Source organism: Triturus cristatus, chromosome 8 (genome assembly GCF_964204655.1).
Source record: "Triturus cristatus chromosome 8, aTriCri1.1, whole genome shotgun sequence".
In the NCBI taxonomy this organism is placed as follows: domain Eukaryota; kingdom Metazoa; phylum Chordata; class Amphibia; order Caudata; family Salamandridae; genus Triturus; species Triturus cristatus.
Window position 1 is genome coordinate 1,583,287,013 of NC_140591.1, and position 24,728 is coordinate 1,583,311,740.

Sequence of the window (24,728 nt, forward strand, 5' to 3'; positions counted from 1 at the left end):
CAATCGCGTCTTCCTTCAATGCGCATCCGTGAATTTCATTCGATTACAGACGTTTTCCCGGGCCCATCTGAGCCATCAGGCCCTGCGGTCAATGGAAAGAACTCCATTTAAAAAATGCCCCCTGTGTGGTGCTAAATTCCCACATACGGAGCTCCACGAGGACTGTAACCTTTGCCTCTCCCCAGAACACGAGGACAAAGATTGTGGGGCCTGTGCTTCATTTCGATCTAAGAAGACCATACGTGATCGCTGAGCTCGACGTCACATAATGTCTCTCTCAGCTGCCCCGAGGCCCCAGACCATCAACCGGAGGATGAAGACATCATCGTCTCCGAAGAAGACAACTCCGATGCCGATGATCAGCCGGTTGCTCCAGGGCAATGGACTGTGAGTACCGACCTCGACGCCCCTGCCCCATCTAAAACACAGGACAAGGCTCCGGTAACACCATCGCCTTCGGGCTCGGGTCGACACGAGATCATGCTTCGTTGCCCCCCCTCGGGCCCGGCTCCGAAGTCGAAAGAAAAGCCTTCAGGTGGTTCGGGGCCGAGAGACCCATGTGTCGATACTCACAAACCGTCCCCGGCACGGAAGCCAAAGCAAACGGACCCAGTGCCACACTCAGGTCCCTCTGCATCGAAAACGGCTTCGACGCCGAACACTTTGGCACCGAAACATGCAGAGGACAAGCCCTCGTCACCGAAAAAGCCAAGAACAGCTTCGGAGCCGAAAAAACTTTCGGAGTCGAAGACTCCACTCAAGCAGAAAGGGACCTCTCCTAAAAACACTGAGACTATGTCAAAGCACCGCTTGACGTCCAAATCGCCGGCTCCAAAAAATGGCAAGAGTGCCGATGAACTGTTTCTACCAGATCCACCAGCTCCGAAACAGAAAACCCTCTTCATTGACCTCATACCTCACAAAAAACAGGTGATGCCCCTCCACCAGACAAATAATCTAAATTATTGGACGCATCTGGAAAACGGGTTGCGTCACAAGTGGCAAATTGCTGGCGCATAGCCAACGGCCAAGCTTTGCTGTCCAGATATGACAGGGCGCATTATGATGAACTGGAGACACTGATGCAACATCTCCCAAATCAATATAAGACAAAAGCTAACGACCTCATACAAGAGGGAAAGCTTATCACAAACACCTCTATTAAATGTGCTCTCGATGCAGCAGACACAGCATCCCGTGCTGTTAACACAAGCGTATCACTGCGCAGACACGCACGGCTCCGTATATCGGAGTTCAAACAAGAGGTCCAGTCTCAGATTCTTAATCAACTCTTTAATCAAGAACATTTATTTGGGCCTACTGTAAACACATCTTTGGAAAACATGAAAAAAGATACAGAAACATCGAAGTCCATGGGGGCCTTACAGTTACCAAAGAGCAGAGATTCCTTTCGTCGCTCCTTTGATAGGAGCCTCCAAAGCCATTGGCACAGACAACACGTCTTCTACCTACAAGAGCCCCACCCAAACTTCCTCTAATAAAGGACATTTTAGAGGGGGGTACAGAGGAAATAATAACAAAGGACGAGGCCGCGGTAATAACATCCGCGCCTCCACTACCACAAAACAGTGACTTCCTACCACGTCACCCTGACCATTCCTACTCCAGTCGGGAGAAGACTATCACAGTTCCTACCTGTCTGGAATTCGATCACCACAGACAGTTGGGTGAGATAAATTATCCAGTATGGTAACTGCCTGGAACTCACCTCTATTTCTCCACACATACCACCCTGACAGCGTCTCATGTCCACGGAACATGACACACTTCTCAAACAGGAGGTTCCCTCTCTCTTGCAGAAACACGCAATAGAACCGGTTCCCATACAACATCAAGGCACAGGGGTTTACTCCCTTTACTTTCTCATTCCAAAGATGGACGATACTCGCAGGCCCATATTAGACCTCAGACCGTTAAACCCGTACATACAATCCGACCACTTTCACATGGTCACTCTTCAACAGGTTCTCCCATTGCTCCAACAAGGCGATTTCCTTGCCACCCTAGATCTCAAGGACGCCTACTTTCACATTCCTATTCACCCTGCTCACAGGAAATATCTACGGTTTGTAGTGGACGGTCAATTCAAAGTGCTACCCTTTGGGGTAACTACAGCACCCAGGGTCTTCACAAAATGTCTCACAGTAGTAGCAGCTCACTTGCGAAGACAGCACATTCATGTGTTGCCTTACATCGATGACTGGCTTATAAAAGCCAAGTCACGCAGCGATTGTGTGTACCATACACACCAAACAATCCAACTGCTACACCGCTTAGGATTCACAATAAACCTCACCAAGTCACAATTTCAACCGTCCCACACCCATCAATATATGGGCTCCACAATAGATACTTCCAAAGCCCTTGCATGCCCCAATCCAGTCAGGATAGCAGCCATGCAAACTCTCATAACACGGTTTCAACCTCAACACTCACTACCAGCTTGAGTGTTTATGCAACTAATAGGAATGATGGCCTCTTGCATCTTAATCATACCTTATGCAAGACTCCAAATGCGTCCCTTACAGGAGTGTCTAGCACATCAGTGGAACCAGGCTTAAGGTCAGCTTACAGATCTGGTGTTGGTGGACAGCCGCACACATCGCTCTCTGCAGTGGTGGAACACACAATACATTTCCAAAGGGCGGCCGTTCCTAGCCCCGGTCCCACAGATAGTGCTCACAACAGACGCGTCGCATACTGGCTGGGGAGCTAATCTCCTAAACCACACCATTCAGGGTATGTGGACCCCTCAGCAAAAACTGCTCCACATCAATCATCTGGCATTATGGCCATTTTTCTTGCACTAAAATCATTTCAAGTACACCTCACAGGCAAAGCTGTCCTCGTTCGGACGGACAATATGACGGCAATGTATTATATACAAAAACAGGGGGGGACACACTCTCTACAGATTTCACGCCTAGCGCAAAGCATATGGAGATGGGCCATTTCTCAAAAAATATACCTCCTAGCAGAACATCTTCCAAGAGAACACAATCAAATTGCGGATCTGCTCATTCATCAGAGACAGCAAAGCCACAAGTGGGAACTTAATCTGCAAGTTCTTCATCCGTTTTTTCAGATGTGGGGCCACCCAGACATAGATCTGTTTGCCACACATTCAAACGCAAAATGCCCAAGCTTCGCCACCAGTTTTCCACACCCATTGTCCAAAGGCAATGTGATATGGATGAACTGGTCAGGCAGATTTGCATACGCTTTTCCGCCTCTCCCGCTTATTCCCTTACTGGTGCGCAAGCTCAAACAGCAGTCTCTCACAATGATCCTGGTTGCTCCCACTTGCGCATGACAACCATGGTTCACAACCCTGCTAGAACTCTCAGTAGTTCCACATCAGAAGTTACACCTTTCTCCAAAGCACCTCACACATAACCATGGAGAAATAAGGTATCCAGATCCAGCTCAACTCCACCTGGCGATCTGGCTCCTGAAATCTTAGAGTCTGTTTACCTCAACCTCCTGCCAGACTGCATGAATATCATCAAATAAGCTAGACGTCCTACCACTAGAGCCTGCTACGCAGCTAAATGGAAAATATTTGTTATCTACTGTAATAACAACACAATCAATCCACTAGATGCTTCAATTCAAAACATTATTTGTTATCTCTTCCATCTATAAAAATGTAATCTGGCATACACATCTATACGATTACATCTTGCTGCCATAGCCGCTTACCTGCAAAACAGACAACACTTGTCATTGTTTAGGGTACCTGCTATCAAAGCATTCATGGAAGGCCTTAAAAGGATAATTCCTCCCAGAGTTCCACCCTCTCCACAGTGGAACCTAAATGTTGTCCTTACCAGGCTCATGGGTCCCCCATTTGAACCTTTACATAAATGTGATTTGCAATTTCTCACATGGAAACTAGCTTTCCTTGTAGTGATCACATCTCTCAGAAGAGTTAGTGAACTCCAGGCATTAAGCATGCAAGAACCATTTTTTCAAATACATCACAACAAAGTGGTTCTTTGGACAAACCCTAAATTCTTACCAAAAGTCGTTTCTGCTTTCCACCTTAACCAGTCTGTTGAGCTGCCAGTCTTTTTTCCTCAACCAGACTCAGTAGCAGAACGAGCTCTCCATACGATCGTCAAAAGAGCTCTCCTTTATTACATTGAACGAACAAAAACTTTCAGGAAAGCTAAACAACTTTTTGGAGTTTTTTCGCCACCACATAAAGGCAATCCTATCTCAAAAGCAGGAATTGCTAGGTGGATTGTTAAATGCATCCAAAAATGCTACCAAAAAGCAAAGCGTACATTCTCCATTCCCCCTAGGGCGCATTCCACATGCAAACTAGGGGCTTCCTGGGAAACATTCCCATGGATGATATTTGTAAAGCAGCAACATGGTCAACTCCACATACCTTCACAAAGCATTATTGTGTAGATGTGCAAGCAAAGCAACAAGCTAGTGTGGGCCAGGCTGCATTAAAAACACTTTTTCAAGCCACTGCAATAGATACAGGTAGCCACCGCTAAGGAGTTAACTGCTATACAGTCTATACAAACAGTATACGATCTACAGCTCATATGGCTCGAACGGAAAATGCTACTTACCAGTATGCATCTGTTCTTGGCATGAAGAGCTGTAGGTTCGTATACACCCACCTGCCTCCCTGGATACCTCTATCTGTTCCAGTGCTATCTTTTTTAGATACATTACACATGGACATCTTTTCTATTTCTTTCTAACTTCAACTCCATGGCAAAACAATCTGGAGATGGAGTCGATGCCCATGCGCAATATCGTCCTAAGGAGAAGTCACCTATCCCGTGACTACAAAAGACTTCTTCCAAGACAAAAACAAAGTGCAAACATCCAAGCCCAACACCAGATGGCGATCTATGCAAACAGTATACGAATCTACAGCTCTACATGCCAAGAACAGAGGCATACTGGTAAGTAGCATTTTCCTTCTGCTCATTTGTTCTCAGAGAACCTTAACGCCCTAAAACAATGCTGCAGGAGACAGGAGCAAAGGTGAAGCAGGCTACTATGATGAAGAAAAGGCTAAATATAAGAAATGTCTGTCTGAGTATAAAGATTTCTAAGGGGAAAAAACACTTATTTTAGCAACAAAATTGAGGTAGCTGCAAATTCTACTAAAGAACTGTTTTTCACAGTCAAAAAAATACCAACTGATACTTCTAACATATTCAAGGACTTAAGCCAGTCCTTTTGTAACACCTTTGCAGATGATTTCCTTCATAAAGGTGAAGATGTTTACAAGTTCTCCACCCAGCCGTCCGTTTCTCCCTGTGATTTGCCCATCTCTAACCCTTTGGATGTGGACAGGAATGTATGACGGAATTCCGCATGCGTTTTTCACGCATGCCTTATGAACGCAGTCATTTGAATGAATGCGTCTTTAGCACACATTTGTTCTGCACGCAAGTCGTTTTAACGACTTGCCTTAGGGGGTTCAGGATATTGAAATAGTTTAATTTTCCAGTTCAACTCCAGTCTCCGCAGCAGTAGGGAAGTTGTTAGACTTTAATTCCAACACCACTCCACCATTGCGCCCCCCTAAAGCAAGTCGTTGTAACGACTTGCATGCAGAACAATTGTGTGCTATAAGATGCTTTTCTGTTGCCGGCGCTGTGAAGGCGCAGCGTGATTCCGGCTTCGTCCTAAAGGACGTTTCCAGTGGACAGTACTCTTAGTGAGTATTTCTCACCATCTAGAGAGGAGGTCATTTAATTGATTAAATCTACTAAATCGTGGTCTTCGTGTCATCCATGTCTGCCAAGGGTTACTATCCTAGCACTCAAGCTGACAGATATTTTTCATTTAATGTGCAGGTCTGGCTCATTTCATTCAGTCTGTAAGAAGGCCTCAATATTACCTGGGATTAAGAAACTGTCTCTCGATTCACGGGACCCAAATAGTTATCACCCTTTTTTCTACCCATGCCAGCGAAGCTGTTTCAAAAACTCATGGATCAATAACTATTCAAGCTTATCTGAATGAACAATCTTCGGGATGCCACTCAGTTTGGCTTCCGTGGTGGTCACAGCAGAGAGACTGCATTAATCAAAGCTACTGAGGAGATCAGGCTGTCTCTCGACCGGGGAGGAAGAGCCGCCCTTATCCTACTCGATCCGTCAGCTACCTTTGGTACTGTTAATCATGTGCTGCTCATGGAGCGCCTGGGTAGGATTGGGGTGACTGGAACATTTTGGGATTTGCTTAATTTCTTTCTCCTCGGCCGACAGCAGTCTGTTCAATTGGGCGAATTTAATTTGCATTCCTACTCTCTATTTGCCGTGTCCTCGCTTAGCTTGACACCTTTTAAGGCCTATGTCACTCTTCTGGCCGAGCTAATAAAATCTTGTGGTTTCTTCCTGATGTCCAACGCAGACGACATACAAATCATCGTCTCTTTGGCCACTGAGGACACTAGTATGGGGATTGTGTGACTGTATGCAGTTGGTCACTTTGTGGATGTCCAAGAACTGCCTGAAACTTAGTTCGGGAAAGACTGAGGTTTTACTTTTCAGTGCCCAGTCTTACTTCAGGTCCTCTGCGTGGTGGGCATCAGATTTAGGTTAACCCCCAACACCATTTAGGAGAACCAGGAATTTGTTCTAATCAATGATAAATTGACCTATTTAGATCAGGTAAATGCTGTTAACTCTGCTGCCTTTCATACTCTCAGGATGATAAAGAGGGTCTCACTTTTTATTACAACTAATCTTCCAAAAATTGTAGTCGCATCTTTGGTGTTGTCCAAGATTCACTACTGTAATGGGCTCTATCTCAACTCCCATCAGCATGTACACAACAAAATGCAAACCTTGCAAAACACGGCAGCTCGTGTGCTGCTACAAGTCCCGAGATATAATTCGGTCTCCAAGTCAATTATCAAACTTCACTGGCTCTCCATTAGGCAGAGGGTCATTTTCAAAGCACTCTGCATTGCCTATAAAGCACTAATCAACCTAGGTCTCGATTTCCTGAAGAAGAGTGTCACTTGGTACACTCCAGGCATGTCCTTACAATCTGCTTCTGCTAAATTGCTGGTAGTGCCCAGACTCAAACGCACGGCTTGGGGAGTCAAAAGCTTTGTGCTGGGAGCAAAGAAAGCATGGAATGCTCTTCCTCTATACATCAAAGCCATGCCCAGCCTTCTGGCTTTCAGGAAAGCCTTGAAGACATGGTTGTTTACTTCTGAATAAGCTCCTTCCCTTCAGGTCCTCTCTGTCAATCAGCCAGCGCCAAGAAGCCTTTTTGGTAATTGAGCGCTTTATAAAAATAATTAATATAACATAACCTGCAAAAAGCGCACAAGGAGGAGCTGGCCATCCATGGTGAAGGCAAACATGTGAGGTATCAGCTGCTGAGACACACAAGAAGGGGCTGGGTGGCCCTGTAAGTGGGACACGTATGGTATTGCTTGCAGGAGAATCACAAGAAGGGACTGGCGGCCACGTAGAAGGAAAACACATGTGGTATCAGCTACAGGAGATGCACAAGAAGGAGCTGGCTGCAAAGTAAAAAGGAAACACATGTTATCACTCGCAGTAGATTCACAAGAAGGGGCTAGCAGTCATGTAGATGGAAAACACATGAGACCAGCTTCAGAAGAGGCAAAGAATGGGCGGACCAGCGATGTAGAAGAAAATACATGTGGTATCATCCGCAGGAGGGGCTGACCAGCCATATAGAAGGAAAACACAAAATGTGGCCACATAGTTGTAATCAGGGTATGTGTTTCAGACCTGCAGGTGTAACCAGCAGAAAACACACAGGAAGGGAATGACCAACCAAATAGATGGGAAACCTGTGGTTCCGCCTGCAGGAGATGCACAATAGGGGGTGGCCGGCTATGCAAGAGGGAATCATGTTGTATCACCGGGCAGAACATTCAGGAGAAAGGGGCTGGTAGCAATATAGAAAGAGAACATGTGCGGTATCCACTGCAGGATATGCACACGGAGGGCCATGTAAGAGGAAAACAGGTGTGCTGTCAACTGCAAAAGACAAAGAAGGAGGGCCTGTGTATCCATGGAGAATTCAAACGTGTGTGGTATCATCTGCTGAGATGCACAAGAAGGGGATAGCTGACCATGTAAGAGAGAAACACGTAGGGTACCATCTACAGGAGTTTCAAAAGAAGGGGGTGGCGGCAATGTAGAAGGAAAACATGTGGCATCAGCTGCAGGAGATTCACAAGAAGGGGCTGGCAGCCATGAAGGTGGAAAACGTGTGGGATCAGCTTCAGGAGAGACAAAGAAGGGGCTGACCAGCATGTAGAAGGAAAACACAAAATGTGGCCACATAGTTGTAACCAGGGTATGTGTTTCAGACCTGCAGGTGTAACCATCAGGAAACGCGCAAGGAGGGACTGACCGGCCAAGGAGATGGGAAACTTGAGGTTCCACCTGCAGGAGAAGCACAGACGGGGGCTAGCCGGCTATGTGAGAGGGCAATGTACATGGTATCAGCTGCAAGAGACACACATAAAGGTGCTGACTGGTCATGTAGGAGGAAAACACATGTGGTGTCATCTGCAGGACACACACAAGAAGGGGCTGGCCTGCAATGAAAGAGGGAAACATATTGGAATCAACTGCATCCTTGTTTCCCTTTGACTGACTTAGAGAGGACAATATAATTCTGCCACCCGTTGATGAAAAGTCCCTGTTAGTAGAAGAGGACATATGAGAGCGTTGCACATGTTGGCCAGGGGCAAGGTCCCGGGAGGCGATGGTGCTCCCGGTAGAATTTTATGATGTCTATATTGAGATGCTGGCCCCCCGGCTGAAGGAGGTGTACAGTGGGCCTGATGGGCAGGTGCACTCCCTGTGACAACTAGAGAGACAATTATCACCCCCTGGTTAAGCCGGGCTGAGATGTTAAAAGCATACTGCCCGTTATCGATTCTGAAAGTAGACTATAAAATACTGAATGGATTTCTACGGCGTGGCTCCTACCATATATGTCTCGACTGATCCATGTTGGTCAGGCGAGTCCTATACTGGGACGAAACACGCCTCTTAATATATGGAGGTTGGTCTCCATTCTGCTAAATGCCCCAAATATAATGCCTGGCGCGTTGGTCATGTCTGTTGACATTGAGAAAGCATTTGATAGTCTGAAGTGGCATTACCTGTACGATGTGATGTCAAGGATGGGCCTCAGCTCTGGTTTTCTCAAATGGATGCAGTTGCTGTATACGGACCCTACTGTCTGGGTGTGGACAGGTGCGGTAATTTCTGTTGAAGACCAAGTGGAGAGGGGCACACAGCAGGGCTGCCTTCTGTCCCCATTATTATTTGCTTTGGCAGTGGAACCATTGGTGAGCACGGCTCACATGGGCAGGCATTATGACTGGGTGCTTAGCGGCAGCAGCAAGCATCATATCACACTATACGCGGATGACATGTTGCTCTATCTTTGGAATAGGGACTCTGACCCCAACAAGGCTATACAGCTTTTGAACCCACTTTGGGAACATCTCAGCCCTGCGGGTCAACTTGGCTAAGACCTGCCTGTTTTCAATCCAACCGAATCTCACATTAGAATTAATATCATTTGAATACTTTGGGTTCTGCATTAATCAGGCAGTGAAGGACATAGTAGAGGGTAACATAGACGCTGCCCTTACCCCCCTGCGGACGTTGGTATTTTTCTGACCCTTTGACAATCAGTGACTTGGAGGGTGTATGGCGGTAAAGATGGTGGCGCTCCCTAGGCTCCTATATTTCTTTGGAACGCTGCCTGTGGTGGTTCAAGAGCTTTTTTCATGGAATGGATTCATTGTTGGTTTCCTTTATTTGGAGGACAAGCAGGAGGTGGGTGACGCTTGCCAAGCTTCAGAGACCGGTGGTGGAGGGGTGACTGACAACCCCGGACTTTGAGTCATATTAGCTGGTAGTCTAAATGCAATGGGTACTGCAGTGCTTGCGAGCAGCTGAATAGGGGTGTGAGAGGTGGGGGTAGGTGGAGGTTCCGAACGCCATTAGGGCACCTCAGGGACCATGGTAGGTGGGGTTGGTAGTGGACCCCCGACACATGGAAGTGTCTGCGCAGGAGTTATGTGCAGTGGCTAAATACTGCTTGGCCCACTGCTTGCAGAAAACTAAAACGAAGCACCCATACACGCCACATCTTCCAATAAGTTGGCTGGCAGACTGTTTGCCGGTGATGCACCAGCGTTGTTTCCTGACGTGGGGGAGAGAGGGACCTAAGAACAGTCAGGGCGTTATACAGAGTAGGGGAGCTGATGACATTTGAGGACCAGCAGGCTGAAAACGACCTACTGGCGGGCATTTTCTTGTGAATAGGGCGGTAGTGGCCGCGTTGCAAGGAACTTGACCTGAGATAGAGGGGGAATCCCGGACCTACTATGGCTGCTGCTTGCTGTGCGCTGCAGCTGGAGACATTAAGATTGTTTCAAGCCTGTATCGCGCCCTTAGGAATTATACTGATAATCCGTTGATGGCACTGAAGGTAAACTGGGAGGCTGACCAGGGGGACGTCCCTTACGGATGAGCCCTGGGGGAAGATTGTGGAGCAGCCATCGAAGGTATCTAGAAACATGCAGTTGAAATTGATTAACTTCTATTTCCTGTTTCGGGCGTATCTGACCCCTTGCAGGATTAATGGGATTTTTGGGGCAGAGTTCTTGCACATAGTTTGGGACTGTCCAGCACTCATATCCTATAGGGGTGCGATTTTGGTACTGTTCAACGAGTTAATTGGATGCACCATAGCTGCAACACCAGCAGTGTGTCTACTGGGGTACTACTTGCGTTCTGCTAAACACAAGATCATGTCCAGGTTTTCAGACTTATCGCTTATCCTTGCTAAACGATTGATTACCATTAATTACAAGTCAGTGGGAGGGCCCACAGTGGAAGGGTGGAGATGAGAGATCATCCACTGGGCAGACTATGAAAGTATTGTCCTGCTGTGGGACGGGGAAAGGGGCGCAGGTTTCATTGATGCTGCGAGGGCATGGGAGGCTTTGGTGGAAGAGTTGAAGGCGGAGGATAAGGGCTTGGATGAACCAGAGGTTGTGAGAACAAATTGACATGGTGCCAGAGGGCTGTCATCGGAGTCAGACGGTACTGGGGGGGGCTGCCAGACGATTGATGGTCTGGGCCCCAAGATTGGCTGTCTTGTTGGACTCCCCAGCCTCACCCAACCCCTCCCCCCCCATTACCCCCATCCTGTACACATCCTGAAATGTTGGGTACTGCAGAGTCCTGCCTTACATTGCCTGTACTGGTTTATGGCACTGCATCCAGGATCCTATAATCTTCAAGAAAAAACTAAAAACCCTTCTCTTCTAGTTACTGCTAGGTTTTAGCTTCCTTTTCCACTGCACGCGCCGGGACACTCTGGTGAGTAGCCGTGCGCGCTACAAATAAATATAACATAACATACGGGGGAAGGGGAGGCGGGGAGATGGTGATTGGTGGTACTGACTTGCAGCTGTTGTGAGGAAAGCCCTGGACTTGGAAGCCTAGAATCTCCTGGGGTTGTTCCCACCTTAGTGGGTATTGTTGTAGGGGTGCTGCTGGAAAGATATGTCGAGCACCTGATTGTGGTGGCTGTATGTGATTATGACCTGCATCTTGTGGTGCACTGTTATGCATATGTCAATGAAGTTTGTTTAAAAATAAAGAGGACATACGAGTTAAGAAATCTTGAAAGAACTGAATTGTTTACCAATCATTGCTCCAAAAAGCGTGTGTTAAATGCCATGAGAGTTAGCTGTCCTAGTGACTTCCTAAGAGTTTTTCACTTTTCTATGGCATTCACAGTTTCCCATAGTGTCCAGTTTAATTTTTTTGTATTCTGTGGTCGATGTTAAAACCTGTAACATTTGCTTAAAAGTCTGCATTGCTTCTGGATTAATTTACTTTCCAGAACTGGAATATTTAGGAACATCCTGAACAACAACTCCGGAACAACAAGTTCCGGAGTCGCTCAAGCCAAACAACGACTTGTCGAACAACGACTTAGCCTTAACCACGCATGTGTGCGGTTAAGGCTAAGTCGGTCTAGTGTTCAAGATGGGCGGGGTTGGGAGGAGCGTCAGAACAGGACAGGTAAGAGGGATTCGGGGGTGGGAGGGGGGAGTGTGGTAGTTTTTAGGGGTAGGGGGTTTGGGCTAGTTTTTAGGGGTTGGGGGGTTTGTGAAAGTTTTTAGGGAGTGGGAGGGGTTTGTGTTAGTTTTTAGGGGTCGGGGAGTTTGTGTTAGTTTTTATGGGGTGGGGGTTTGTGATAGTTTTTAGGGGGTGGGAGGGGTTTGTGTTAGTTTTTAGGGGGTGGGAGTTGGTTCAGATAATAGCCAGAATTTCAAATTTGAAAAGCAAATGTCTATTCATTACATGGTACTGTAGATTAATTGACATTAGTGCATCCCCTGTGGGAATACAACAGCAGAAGTTTCATTGGCAATCATCCCATCCAGTAATCCCATCTTACTAGTACTTCAGTGGCAGACAAAAGTGTTTATAGTAGGCTGATGCACCGTTGACTGATGTTTAGGCACGAAGTAATAGTTTGCTACAACTTGTGCTGGTATTTATGCAAACTTTAAGAACAGCAGTTCTAATAATAATTTTAAAAGCTCTTTAGCGTGGTATATCCAAGGTCACAAACTAGGATGTCTTCTATTGCAGATACCCAAGACTAGTACTGGAAATATTGTACCTACAGAAGAGAAGAGACATATTGAGGAATCGCCAAGTGAGCTCTGTACGAATATAATGGCTGAAAAGTTTGAAAATATTGAAACCAAAGGTAAAGAGATTTTCAATTCATTTAAATTGTTAGCCGGGGTGTTTCTATTTCTTTGTGTGAGGTCGACCAGGTGCTGGTTAGTAGCATTTAACTGTTGAAGCAGTTTGTCAAAAGAAGATGAACTTGAGTGTCTTGCCACATAACATGTTGTTTACTGTTTGTCAAGAGTGTATCTTGCAGTCTCTTTTGAAATTGATTTCCATTTCATCTATATCAGGCGTTCTTAACCTTTTAACTTCTGTGGACTCCCACTCAATCACTATGGGAGCCTGGCGTAAGACATTTTTACAATTTGATCCTCAAAAGAAAAAACTACAGAAACAAATACACACATTATGAAATATTCTCTTTAACTCACTAGTGAAAAAATACAAACATTTTAATTTCAAATTTTATTGGGAGGATTGGAGTTTTTCAAAATGCAGGTATATTTATAAAAACAACATGCTAGACTCTTGCATATTGCTTTGTCATTTTTCATCCTAATGCATCCTCTCTTTTTGTTCTTGCATGCTTGTGTTTCAATTGAGGCCACCAATAATCCATGCGACTGTTTGCTGTGCGAGCACTGCTCCTACAAATCACCTAAGAAGCTAAGGATACCAACCTACTATTTAGCCTCCAGTTTCAAATTCCTTACATTTACAAATGTTCAGTTTTACTTTCTGCTTATTTATGTGTATATCCTTTATTAATCTATATATTTTTGTTACATTTTCTAAATAGTCACAGACCCCCTGAGTAGGTGTCACTGACGCCCTGGCGTCCCCCGACCAGAGGTTAAGAACCACTGCTCTATATAGTCCACCAACAGTATGTGAAGAAATGTAACACCCACCTTCTCTTCTTTTCCAACACCTGCCATAACCAAGCTGAATCTCCTCTGCATTAATAAGCACATTCTGTCATTAGTACTATGTTACGTTACCCATACACTCTACACTATAATCCTCAGATAGGAGTGATGTTTATGATTAATAAGTTATGCTGTCTAATCCCTCAAATTTGCCATGTTTGCACCCCACCTGTTTTGAAAGCTCCGTGTCAATACTAATCTATCTCACCCCATTGAGTAAACCTGTCGCCCGCCTGCACAATTTGACAGAGAAACTTCCTTCCGTACATGTACTGTCCAGAGCTAATGGCAGAAGCTACCTCTCCTTTTGACCACAAGGTTATGGCATGAAAAACCTGTTGAGGATTTTATTATGAAATAGCTTTAAGCTCCTATTTGAATGCCATAGAAAACACTCCAAGGTGTGAAATTACGATTTGCTCACCTGAGAACACATTCAGAATCACTATATTTACTGAACAATTCTAACCAGGTTTTAGCTGTTGAAACCTTGTGTGCAGTAAAGGGCAGGGTGGGCCGTTTGCACATGAGCAAATAGTTCATATGCAAACAGCACGAGTTGCCAGACTGGGAATCCTATTTCCAGCGAAAACGTTACTTTGCACCAGTAACTGAATCAGCCACATAGTTGTAATCAGGTATGTGTTTCAAACCTACAGAATAAGCTTGTTTTTATTCTTCTTCCTATGCAGCAGACGGGGGAGTTATGAGGAGAGCTGTGGAAGAGGAGGATCCCAAGAACACACCCATAAAACAAGAACCACTTGAGATCACTTTCAAAGTAATTACAGAGGTTCCACAGTGTTGCGAGGAAGACACAAAATGCCAGGATCCGCATAACGTATTAGATCAGCCAGAAGAGCCTACAGGAAATGAGCAAAATGAATGCAGTACCTCTACCATGCTACCTGACGAGGAGAAATTAGGTTCAAGATTTCAGACACCCACTGATTACTGTCAAAATGTTTCCGAAAATGATTCTGCTAAACCCCGGCGAATCCATGCAGGGGAGGGGCCACTTATCTGCAGCGGCTGTGGCAAAGGGTTCCAATGGAAGTCTCACTTAATTGCCCATGAGAGGATTCATACAGGGGAGAAACCATTCACCTGCAGTATTTGTGGGAGACGTTTCCGCTGGAGTTCTCAGTGGGTTGAGCATCAGAGATCTCACACAGGAGAAAAGCCCTACATATGCATGGATTGTGGAAAATGCTACAATCGGAGTTGTGATCTCTCTATTCACAAGAGAGTCCACACTGGAGAGCGGCCCTACAAGTGCGAGTGTGGAAAAAGCTTCATTGCCAAAAAGCGTCTTATAATGCATCAAAAAATACATGTAGGAGAGAGAAAGCATACATGTAATGAATGTGGGGAAAGCTTTCACCATAGCTATGCACTTCTAAAACACCTGAGAATTCATACAAAGGAAATCGCTCAACAGTGTCCTGAAAGGGAGAAGAGCTCCCCTGGTAGGCTTAGTACTGAGCAGTTGGGGACCTTGCCATACACCTGTAATGAATGTGGCCAAAGCTTCAAACTCCATGCATCTCTAATCATCCACCAGCGGCGAGTTCATACTGGAGAGAGGCCCTTCACGTGTCCTAAATGTGATAAGAGCTTCACTCGAAGACATCAGCTCAGAACACACTTCAAAATGCATCGAAAAGACAGAACATTACAAAACCCTCATGATCGGTTGTCAAGGCTCGTAAAACAAGGAATATATCGAGCACAGGTAAGAGTTCTGAATTTCTTATCACCGAATACATGAAGATGAGACTCATGGGAATTGGTAAATTCGGACCTCATAAACACTGTGATTAGGGCTTGAATATCAGAAAAGCAACAATTAATGTCTCTTGTATTGTGTGTGGGTCAAGATTTGACATTCATGACCAACCAGTATATATCTTCAATAATGAAATTGCATCTCTCTTCTCTACGGCGTTAAACATTTCCAATAGGTTATTTGTATTTTAAAATGGCTTAACATCATTGACTCTAAGTGTAACAACTATTTCAAGGCAGCTATTATTAAACAAAAATTAACAAGGAGCTGATAGCCCATGGGCACCCATTCTTATTATCTTAGTTTTATTGCCATTGACTTCTAAATTGTTTGAACTTGAAAAGGCTGCTAAAGCATCTAGCAGTCGCTCCAGCCCCACAAAAGTGAGGTCAATCAAAACTATCTAATTTGCATATACTAATGTAGATATTTCATGATTTTCCAATTTCGAGGAAAAGTATGGAATCATTTTTAGAAAATTTGGGAATTCTGATATATAAACAAAGAATAATAGGGGAGCAAGGAAACATCCTTGTTTTAATCAATTTGCAATAGAAATTCTGAACATAAATTCATTATTTGTTTCAAATAATACCGATATTATTAATGATTAAATGTCATACAGTAGATAAAAGGTGGTTTAAACGGCTTGCCCACAGGCACGGGCGGAGGTTGTAAAACAAAAAGTAGCGAGTGCACCATCAGATCCCTGGGCCAAAGAATGATTCATGCCTGTTATGATGTTAGCAATGACCTTGCCTTTTGGACGACCAGAACACTGTGTGGAGGCTCTTGCCCTTCTTGACTTCGTCGCTGGATTTCTTCGCGGAAAACTCTACACCTTGCAGGACCCGCTGCGCGGGTCCCGCTGCGCCTGCACCTACTGAGAGGCTCGTGTGGGGAGCTGGAAACTTCCTGGACTATCTGCACTCCGGCAGGGCTGCGAGCAGCCTAGCAGGGACTCCATTGCCCAGGAGTCCCTGCGTGTCACACCTGTTGCCGCTCTCCCTGCCGGCCACGCCCCCTAGCTGAATAAAAGTGCACAAGATTCACTAGCCTGTGGGAGACCTTGCCTTTTGGACGACCAGAACACTGTGTGGAGGCTCTTGCCCTTCTTGACTTCGTCGCTGGATTTCTTCGCGGAAAACTCTACACCTTGCAGGACCCGCTGCGCGGGTCCCGCTGCGCCTGCACCTACTGAGAGGCTCGTGTGGGGAGCTGGAAACTTCCTGGACCATCTGCACTCCGGCAGGGCTGCTAGCAGCCTAGCAGGGACTCCATTGCCCAGGAGACCCTGCGTGTCACACCTGTTGCCGCTCTCCCTGCCGGCCACGCCCCCTGGCTGAATAAAAGTGCACAAGATTCACTAGCCTGTGGGAGACCTTGCCTTTTGGACAACCAGAACACTGTGTGGAGGCTCTTGCCCTTCTTGACTTCGTCGCTGGATTTCTTCGCGGAAAACTCTACACCTTGCAGGACCCGCTGCGCGGGTCCCGCTGCGCCTGCACCTACTGAGAGGCTCGTGTGGGGAGCTGGAAACTTCCTGGACCATCTGCACTCCGGCAGGGCTGCGAGCAGCCTAGCAGGGACTCCATTGCCCAGGAGTCCCTGCGTGTCACACCTGTGGCCGCTCTCCCTGCCGGCCACGCCCCCCGCCCTACCCCAGCTTTATATTAAAGATAGGAGTTACCGCTGCGCGTTAGCGAGCGGGAGCGACCGGGGCGAAGACCGGGCAAAGAGCGGGCCGTTTGAGGCCGTTCGAGTACGTGAGAGTCCGGTCCGGGCCCCTCCTCTTCCATTTTCACATTTAGGCCGCTCAACCACCAGCGAAATGAGCAGCAGGGAAACCAGAAGTAAAACATCTTCCCTAGCCGCGGCCGGAGCTGTCAAAGGACCTATTGACACCTACTTTGCTAAAGCTGGCTCTCTCCTGATCGAGGAAATCGAGGTGCTGGAGCGAAGAATCTCCCAAGAAATAGACTGGGTAAGGAGATCTTCAATGGGCCCAATGGCCCAAGCCAGAACCCCAGAAGTTAGATCCTGCCTATTAACTAGTGGTAGAATTGACCAAGCACCATGCTCACTCCCTGGCACCTCAACTACTAATCCAGAGTTCACTATTGAGGTGCCGAGTGACCTTGAGGACATGAGCCTAATGGCCCTACCTAGCACCCAAATTACCCTACCAACACTAACCGAGAACACTGAGGCAGTTAAAGCTATAGAACCTAACACAGATAGAGATAGAGGGCGAGAGAAGGGGCAATACAAAAAAAGAAGAGGGGGCCCCAAAACAAAGAAAATAATAGGATAAAATCCCCCAAATCCAAACAACCGAGAGGCAAAGGGGGGAAAGGAGCCACCTCCGTCTCTATGCTAGAGAAGTCGGGAATGACAACTCCCCCTAGAATTAATAATACAATTCCATTACCACAGTCCACCAATACCGCGCCAGTGGATATTACCTCTGATGATATCACACTGGAGGACATAGGCACACTCTTAAGGTCCCTATTGAGTCCCCTTGAAGCTAGACTGATTAAAATCGAAGCTAGATTAGTTAGCATTGAGAAAGCCACTGTACAACTTGTTGACGCAAGGAAACTTGACAATAGTGGAATTAAAACTACAATAGAGGGTCTAGAACCAAAGCCCACTAAGGGTAATGGACCACCTATTGCTACAAATAATAAGCCTCCACTCACAAACCCCAAAACTCCACAAGTTGTACTAAATAAGACCTTGCAACCCTTAAATGATAACAAGGACCCAACTCCAACCCAGCCTATAGTAACTGTCACTCCAAAAATAACCCCCCCGCTTAAAGCTACTGCTATACCCGCAACCAATAACAAGGGTGATTCGCCACCTATTGGCGAGAAACCATACCCTAACCGCAGACAAAAGCCTGTAAACCTCCCCCCAGAAGCAGCACCCTACACCTTAGTTCTGGTAGGGGTCCCGGAATTAAAATCCTCAACATTCGAATCCACTACCTCTCTTAGGAATAAAGTCATCAACTGGCTCTCTATTAATAGACCCCTTCCGAGAGGAACAACCAGTGATATCTCCATGGCCAGGAGGGCAACGTGGGTGGGTTACACCAGGAAATCTATTATTGGGGACTGCATTCTGGTCACCTTTAGAGACCTGAATACAGTCGCATATATCTGCACGTGGGTTTCTGACGAGGACTTTGGCAGTAACATTCAATCACTTCCTCTTTCATTTTTCTACCCTTCGAGCCCCTATAATTCAGAGGACCAGAGATGGGTGCACCATCAAGAGTTGCTGGAGGATTGGGAAAACTGCCCCAGAGAGAGCAATGTGCCCCAATACCATAGGGGAAGACCTATACATCATTTCCACCAGTATGGGGGGGAGGCTGGTTGGGAAACTGTTACACGGAGGAGGGGCGGGGGTGGAGGATATAGGAGAGGAATCCCAGGGCCACACAGAACACATTATCCAGCCTATTTACCCACCCACAATAGATACAGCAGTCTGGAAATGGTAGACTGACAGGTGGATGAAGTGGGGAGTTCTCTAATAGTATCTCCCAGGATGGAGATCAGCATACCCCCAGTCCCGGATATACATACTAGGGCAATTGACATAGTCGAACACAAGCCGGCTCTCGTATTAGGCATGACGGATTTCATCCTGTCTCCCATTAATATAACCTCTGTCCCAAATTATTCCCCCACTAGCCAAATGGCGCCCACTGAGCTTAACTCTAATAACTTTGTCTCCGCAGTCCTAGACACCACCCAATTGGCGCATATAACTGTGATCTCTTGGAACGTGGCAGGCCTAGCCAATAAAATAGACTCCATAGAGTGGGGCTCGTACATTAGCTCCAAAAATATACTTCTTTTCCAGGAGACTTGGGCACGTGAGGAAATATTATTTCCGGGCTTTGCCTCCTTCTCTAAACCCGCAAAGTGGGGGGGAAGGGGCAGGCCGTCGGGGGGACTTACGACCTGGGTAGCAACTGACCTAGGTTGTCACGCCACTTGCCTAGAGACCGCCTCGGATGACATATTGGCTGTCTTACTCGAGTGGTCAGACTCCACTAAGCTGTTAGTCATTAACATATATTCAAGGCCTGTTCCTATGCTAAAAGAATCCTGCACTATAGATGAATTATCCGGGTTCCTAGAAGGCATTCCTTGCGAACTTGCCTGCTTGGTGGGAGGTGACTTTAATTCACAGTACGAACCACTTTCTGAACTACGTGACGGCCCTTCCTATGAGGAAAATTCATGTTGGATTGTTCCAGAAACTGTGGCTCCACCACTTAGGGCCTGGACTCCCTTGGCCTTGCAGATAACTGCCCTCACTCTTAATCAAGGCCTAAGGGCTTGCAATGGCCGCTGCAAATCGGACATCCCTAGCAAGTATACCTATAATAAAACAGGTAGCAAATCCAGACTGGACTATATTTTGGTCAAATTGTTCATGTGGCCATTAATAGTCGATTTCAAAGTCACTGAAAGAATGGACAGTGACCATAACGCTTTGGAATTGACTTATTCCCTGCCAGGGGGAGAGGACACATCCTACGTATCGGATAAAGATAAAGCAGGGCTCTTACTTGAAAACAATCGGCGGAGAGTCAAGTGGGAGAAATTGGTCAATAGTCCAGATAGAATACCGCAGTTATATGCTGGGATAATCACATTGCTGGAGAGGGCCTTTCAGATTGGTAAGGAGGTGCAAGATGATCCCATTAGAGGAAAGCTTGCACAAATTCATGCAGACATAATCATCACCTTAGAGCAGGATCTGTTTTCATCCTCAGGGAAAAGGAAAGGCCCCCTGTCCCAAACATCCTGGTATAACGCCACTTGCAGGGAATCCAAGGCCCATTTGTTACTTGCTATAAAAGGACGCTATGGCAAGGAAGAAATCCAAGCTAGGAGAAGATCCTACAAAAGGCTCCTGGAAAATGCGCGGGCGGAATGGGACCAGGATTATTGGGAAAACCTTGTTAAAACACTAACTAACAGAGACTCGCGCAAATTTTGGCGCATAGTCGCCAATGGTACTGAGGATTTATCCTCGGCAATAGAGCCCAACATAGAGCCCAACATAGCGCCCACGATATGGCAGCGCCACTTTGAGACGTTTTATGCTGAGGAAGGGGGGGAACAAAATACAGTTGGTGGCATAAAGACATCTAGTCATACGGGAGCTCCCTTTACTGAAAAAGAGGTGAGGGAGGCCATCAAGGGTCTAGCTGCGGGAAAAGCCCCGGGACTCGATGGGGTGCCTGGGGACTTGTTCAAATAGGAACCAGGGATATGGGTCCCATATCTTACACTAATATTTAATGCCATTCTGGGGGGAATGGAGGTCCCTGATACTTGGCTGGGAGCAGAGGTGGTTCCAATTTTCAAAAAGGGTTCCCCTCTGCTCCCAGCCAACTATCGTCCTATCAGCCTCATCGACATATCCCAAAAACTTTTTGGAAGACTGATTTTGGACAGGCTTCTGGCCTGGATAGAGGAGATGGACATCCTGTCCCCCTATCAGGCGGGCTTCAGACAGGGTGTATCGACAGTAGATCAAATTTTCCGGCTGAATCTCCTTTACTGGAGAACAGCCGTAATCGAGGGCGGTACTTTGTATACTATTTTTGTAGACTTACGTGCCGCCTTCGATTTGGTACCTAGGGCACGGCTGTGGAGAGTCATGGAAGAGCTAAACGTCCCTGGTGATATTCTGGCAATCCTGATGAGACTTCATTATAACAACTACGCCCGCGTAAGGTGCGGCAAAGGTGGCAAGTTAACCGATAGTTTCCCCGTTCGCAGAGGGGTTAGACAGGGTTGTGTCCTTGCACCGACCCTGTTTTGCCTCTTTGTGAACGGGGTAGTTGCCCACCTGAACAGGATTGCCAACACCGATGCCCCCAAGTTGACAGGCAGCAGGGTGCCTGCAATCATGTTTGCAGATGACACCCTGCTGTTGTCTAAATCCCCTATGGGGATCCAACGCATCCTAGACGGTTTTTTAGAGTTCTGCTCTGAGCGTGGATTGGAAATTAATCCTCAAAAAACTAAATTTATGATTTTGAATCCCAATACCCATAACCGAGCTCCACCTAGGTTAGGCACAGTCCAATTAGAACGTGTGCATAATATCGAATACTTGGGGATTACTATAAACGAACATCTAACGTGGACGTCACACCAGACTAAAGTGACTATCAAACTGGCTCAGTTGGCGGGTGGCACTATTCGTCTGGCGAACAAATCTTTCTATCGCCCACTAACCCCAATCATTCATATTTACAAAACTCAAGCCCGCGCGGGTGTCACATACGGGGGTGAGCTGTGGGGACACACTAATCTGTCTAAACTACAGTCAACGGAAAATAAATTTCTGAGACAGATTGTTGCCCTACCGCAGAGCACTCCACTACTGCCCCTAAGATTGGACATGGGAATTCGATCGATAACCGAGGAGCTAGGTCATAAACCCTTGACATTTTGGAGACGCTTGTGGTGCAGCCCAGATCTCATAAACTACAGAGAGGAGTTACAGGAATTCCTGCACCTACGGAATGCCAAGAGAATTCCATGGATGATTTATGTTAAGGGAATGCTAGAGGAGATTGGTTATCCGGAACTATGGACGGATCCTACAAACGCCTGTTTAAAGACTCCAAAAAAGGTTCTTGTGAGAGCATACCAAGAACTAATGCTCACCAGAGCTATCGATGCCAGACGAGAAGGATCTTTGACCCATTTGTTCCTAAAAGTAAAAGATTCTTACCATCTTGAAAGTACTCTAGATGCCATGTCTCCTGTACTAACGAGGAAATTATTCTTACAATGGAGATACGGAACACTTCCCTTAGCATCGTTCACAGCGTCCTGGACATGCCGCTCCTCCATAGAAACTTGCCCAGTGTGCGCACATCCAAAGGAGAATGACGTTCACGTTGTTTTCTTCTGCAAGGGCTATGAGAGGAGCAGGAAATATTGGTTAGTCCCCCTACTTAAGAACTTGGGTTTTAGATCCTTTCAACCTGCTTATAGAGTTCTAAAGACAGACCTCTCCCCCACTGTAGTCTTTGCCCTCTCGAAATTTTTAACTTCCATGTGGTACACCCGAAGCCGATGGGTAAAAAGACTCGTATAAAAAGACTCCTTGATAGCTACAGACTGAACTTCATGCACCCTCTTTTAATACTGTTTTAACTATTGGATCACACCGTTGTTTAATTCGTTTTTAAAAATTTTTGTATTAATGTTATGCATCTTTTATGATCTGTGATCGAAATAAAGATTTCTGAAATGAAATGAAATGATAAAGTTTGGTAGAGCTAAAAAAAAGTATACATAAGCAACACATGATTTCAATTTTTCTTTTATTTGCATGTTTTTCACACTTGAGTTGCAGGCATAAAATATTATCAACAGTTGAATGAAATCTCAATGGCCCAAATGGAAACACCTGTCTCTCTATTATCCAATTCTGCAATTGGTACAGGCTAACTTTTGCAAATACTTTCTGAGCTGCATCTAACAAAACAATTAGTCTTAGTAAATAGTTCAAAAGTTTGGACATATCGCATTTTTTATAAAGTAGTGTGATATAACTTCCTTTTCAAGAGTCAGGAATGTGATTAAATGTCATACAGTAGATAAAAGGTGGTTTAAACGGCTTGCCCACAGGCACGGGCGGAGGTTGTAAAACAAAAAGTAGCGAGTGCACCATCAGATCCCTGGGCCAAAGAATTATTCATGCCTGTTATGATGTTAGCAATGATTTCAGTTGTAATTTGTTCAATAGTCATTAATGAATTACAGTTAATGTGATTGGAAACAATATTTGATTTTAAATACAAAGGGCCATATGTAGGTAGCCTCACATTTACCGATTCATAAATACCGAATTTTACCGATTCGGTATTTATGAATCGGTAAATGTGATGTAGGTAATGAGTCGGTAAAGTTTACCGAATCGGAAAAATTCGGAAATTATGAATCGGTATTTACCGATTCGGTAATGAGGCATACCTTCCCATTGATTCCTATGGGCCTGGAGGCCCATAGGAATCAATGGGAAGGTATGCCTCATTACCGAATCGGTAAATACCGATTCGGTAATGGGGGGAGCATATACAAGGGTGGCAGGGTGTCACATTGACACCCTGTTGCACGCCTGAATCTTGCATGTGTGCACATGTGGCGCACATACATGCCCTAAGGGCATGTATGTCTGCCACATGGCAATCTTAAATCTGCAAAATATTGTTTTTTGCATGGTATTCGTTATTTATCACCAACCTGTATTTGGTGGTAAATAACGAATTTCTAATACTAATTTTCACTCTTTAGAGTGCTCCCTACATCTGATTTCTGGATTCGGTATTTACCGAATCGGTATTTTACCGATTTCTTAATTTCCGATTCGGTAAATACCGAATCCAGAAATCAGCCCCCTACATAGCAAATGCCTAAATACCGGTCGGTAACGTGATATTTACCGAATTTCGGCCGTTACCGACCGGTATTTGGCTTCCTACATGAGGCCCAAAGTATTAAAAATATAAATACCAGGTGTTTTCATGTGCGGGCATAGGATTTTTATCAATTTCTTCAATAGGGATGGATGGTAGCAGCGGAGTTTCACTCCGTGGAATTCCACGGAGTTTCTCAAAAACCCAGTGAGATTCAGCGGAGTTCCACAAGCTACGAAATTCAGTACCTCACGCTGCTCGCACTTATTTTAAGCGCCGGGAGCTTGTCCAGCGCCGTTAAATCAGTGTGAACGGCACCAGAGGGCCCTGATTCTTTCTGCTGTTCAAGTAGATTTTCTACTCAGGTAGTAGCTTTCTCATCGCGAGTGGCAGCTTTCTCAATGCGAGCGGTAATTACCTGCCGTGACCGTCTGTTTTCAGAAATATTGCCGGGAGGTGGTCTAGCGCTCGAATTTCTCGCTCGCAAAAAAAAACTCAACAGAGGAGCAGAGTTTATCACCCACCCCTAACCTTTATCCAGGGCTGTAGCAGCAATAGGCCAGAAGTCACATAAAGTGCCTTTTGTTAAAGATACTCCAAAAGGATGCCAACATCTTGGTCCATATTGTTCTTTTTTTTAGTTCTCTTTCTAAGAGGTGGCTCTTCTTTTAAACACTTAATTACACAATATTCTTTCATTCATCAAATTATTGGAGCTGTGATGGTAGGAAATAGGTCATCTACTGAAGCCGTCAGATTGGAGATGGAATCTATATTTACTATATTTGAATTTA

General features: G+C 45.8%; 1 protein-coding gene across 9 annotated transcripts in view; it reads left to right on the forward strand.

The window, feature by feature from the left end:
- LOC146806245 (uncharacterized) overlaps nt 1-24,728 on the forward strand; it is a 381,111-nt gene that overhangs the window by 328,463 nt on the left and 27,920 nt on the right. For 7 of the 9 annotated variants that reach the window (XM_085623494.1, XM_085623496.1, XM_085623488.1 and 4 more), the window contains 2 exons: nt 12,693-12,813; nt 14,362-15,404. In XM_085623494.1, the coding sequence (XP_085479620.1) occupies nt 12,693-12,813; nt 14,362-15,404 (1,164 nt within the window). The remainder of the gene's footprint in view (nt 1-12,692; nt 12,814-14,361; nt 15,405-24,728) is intronic. The other 2 variants (XM_085623495.1, XM_085623497.1) reach the window with 1 other exon arrangement.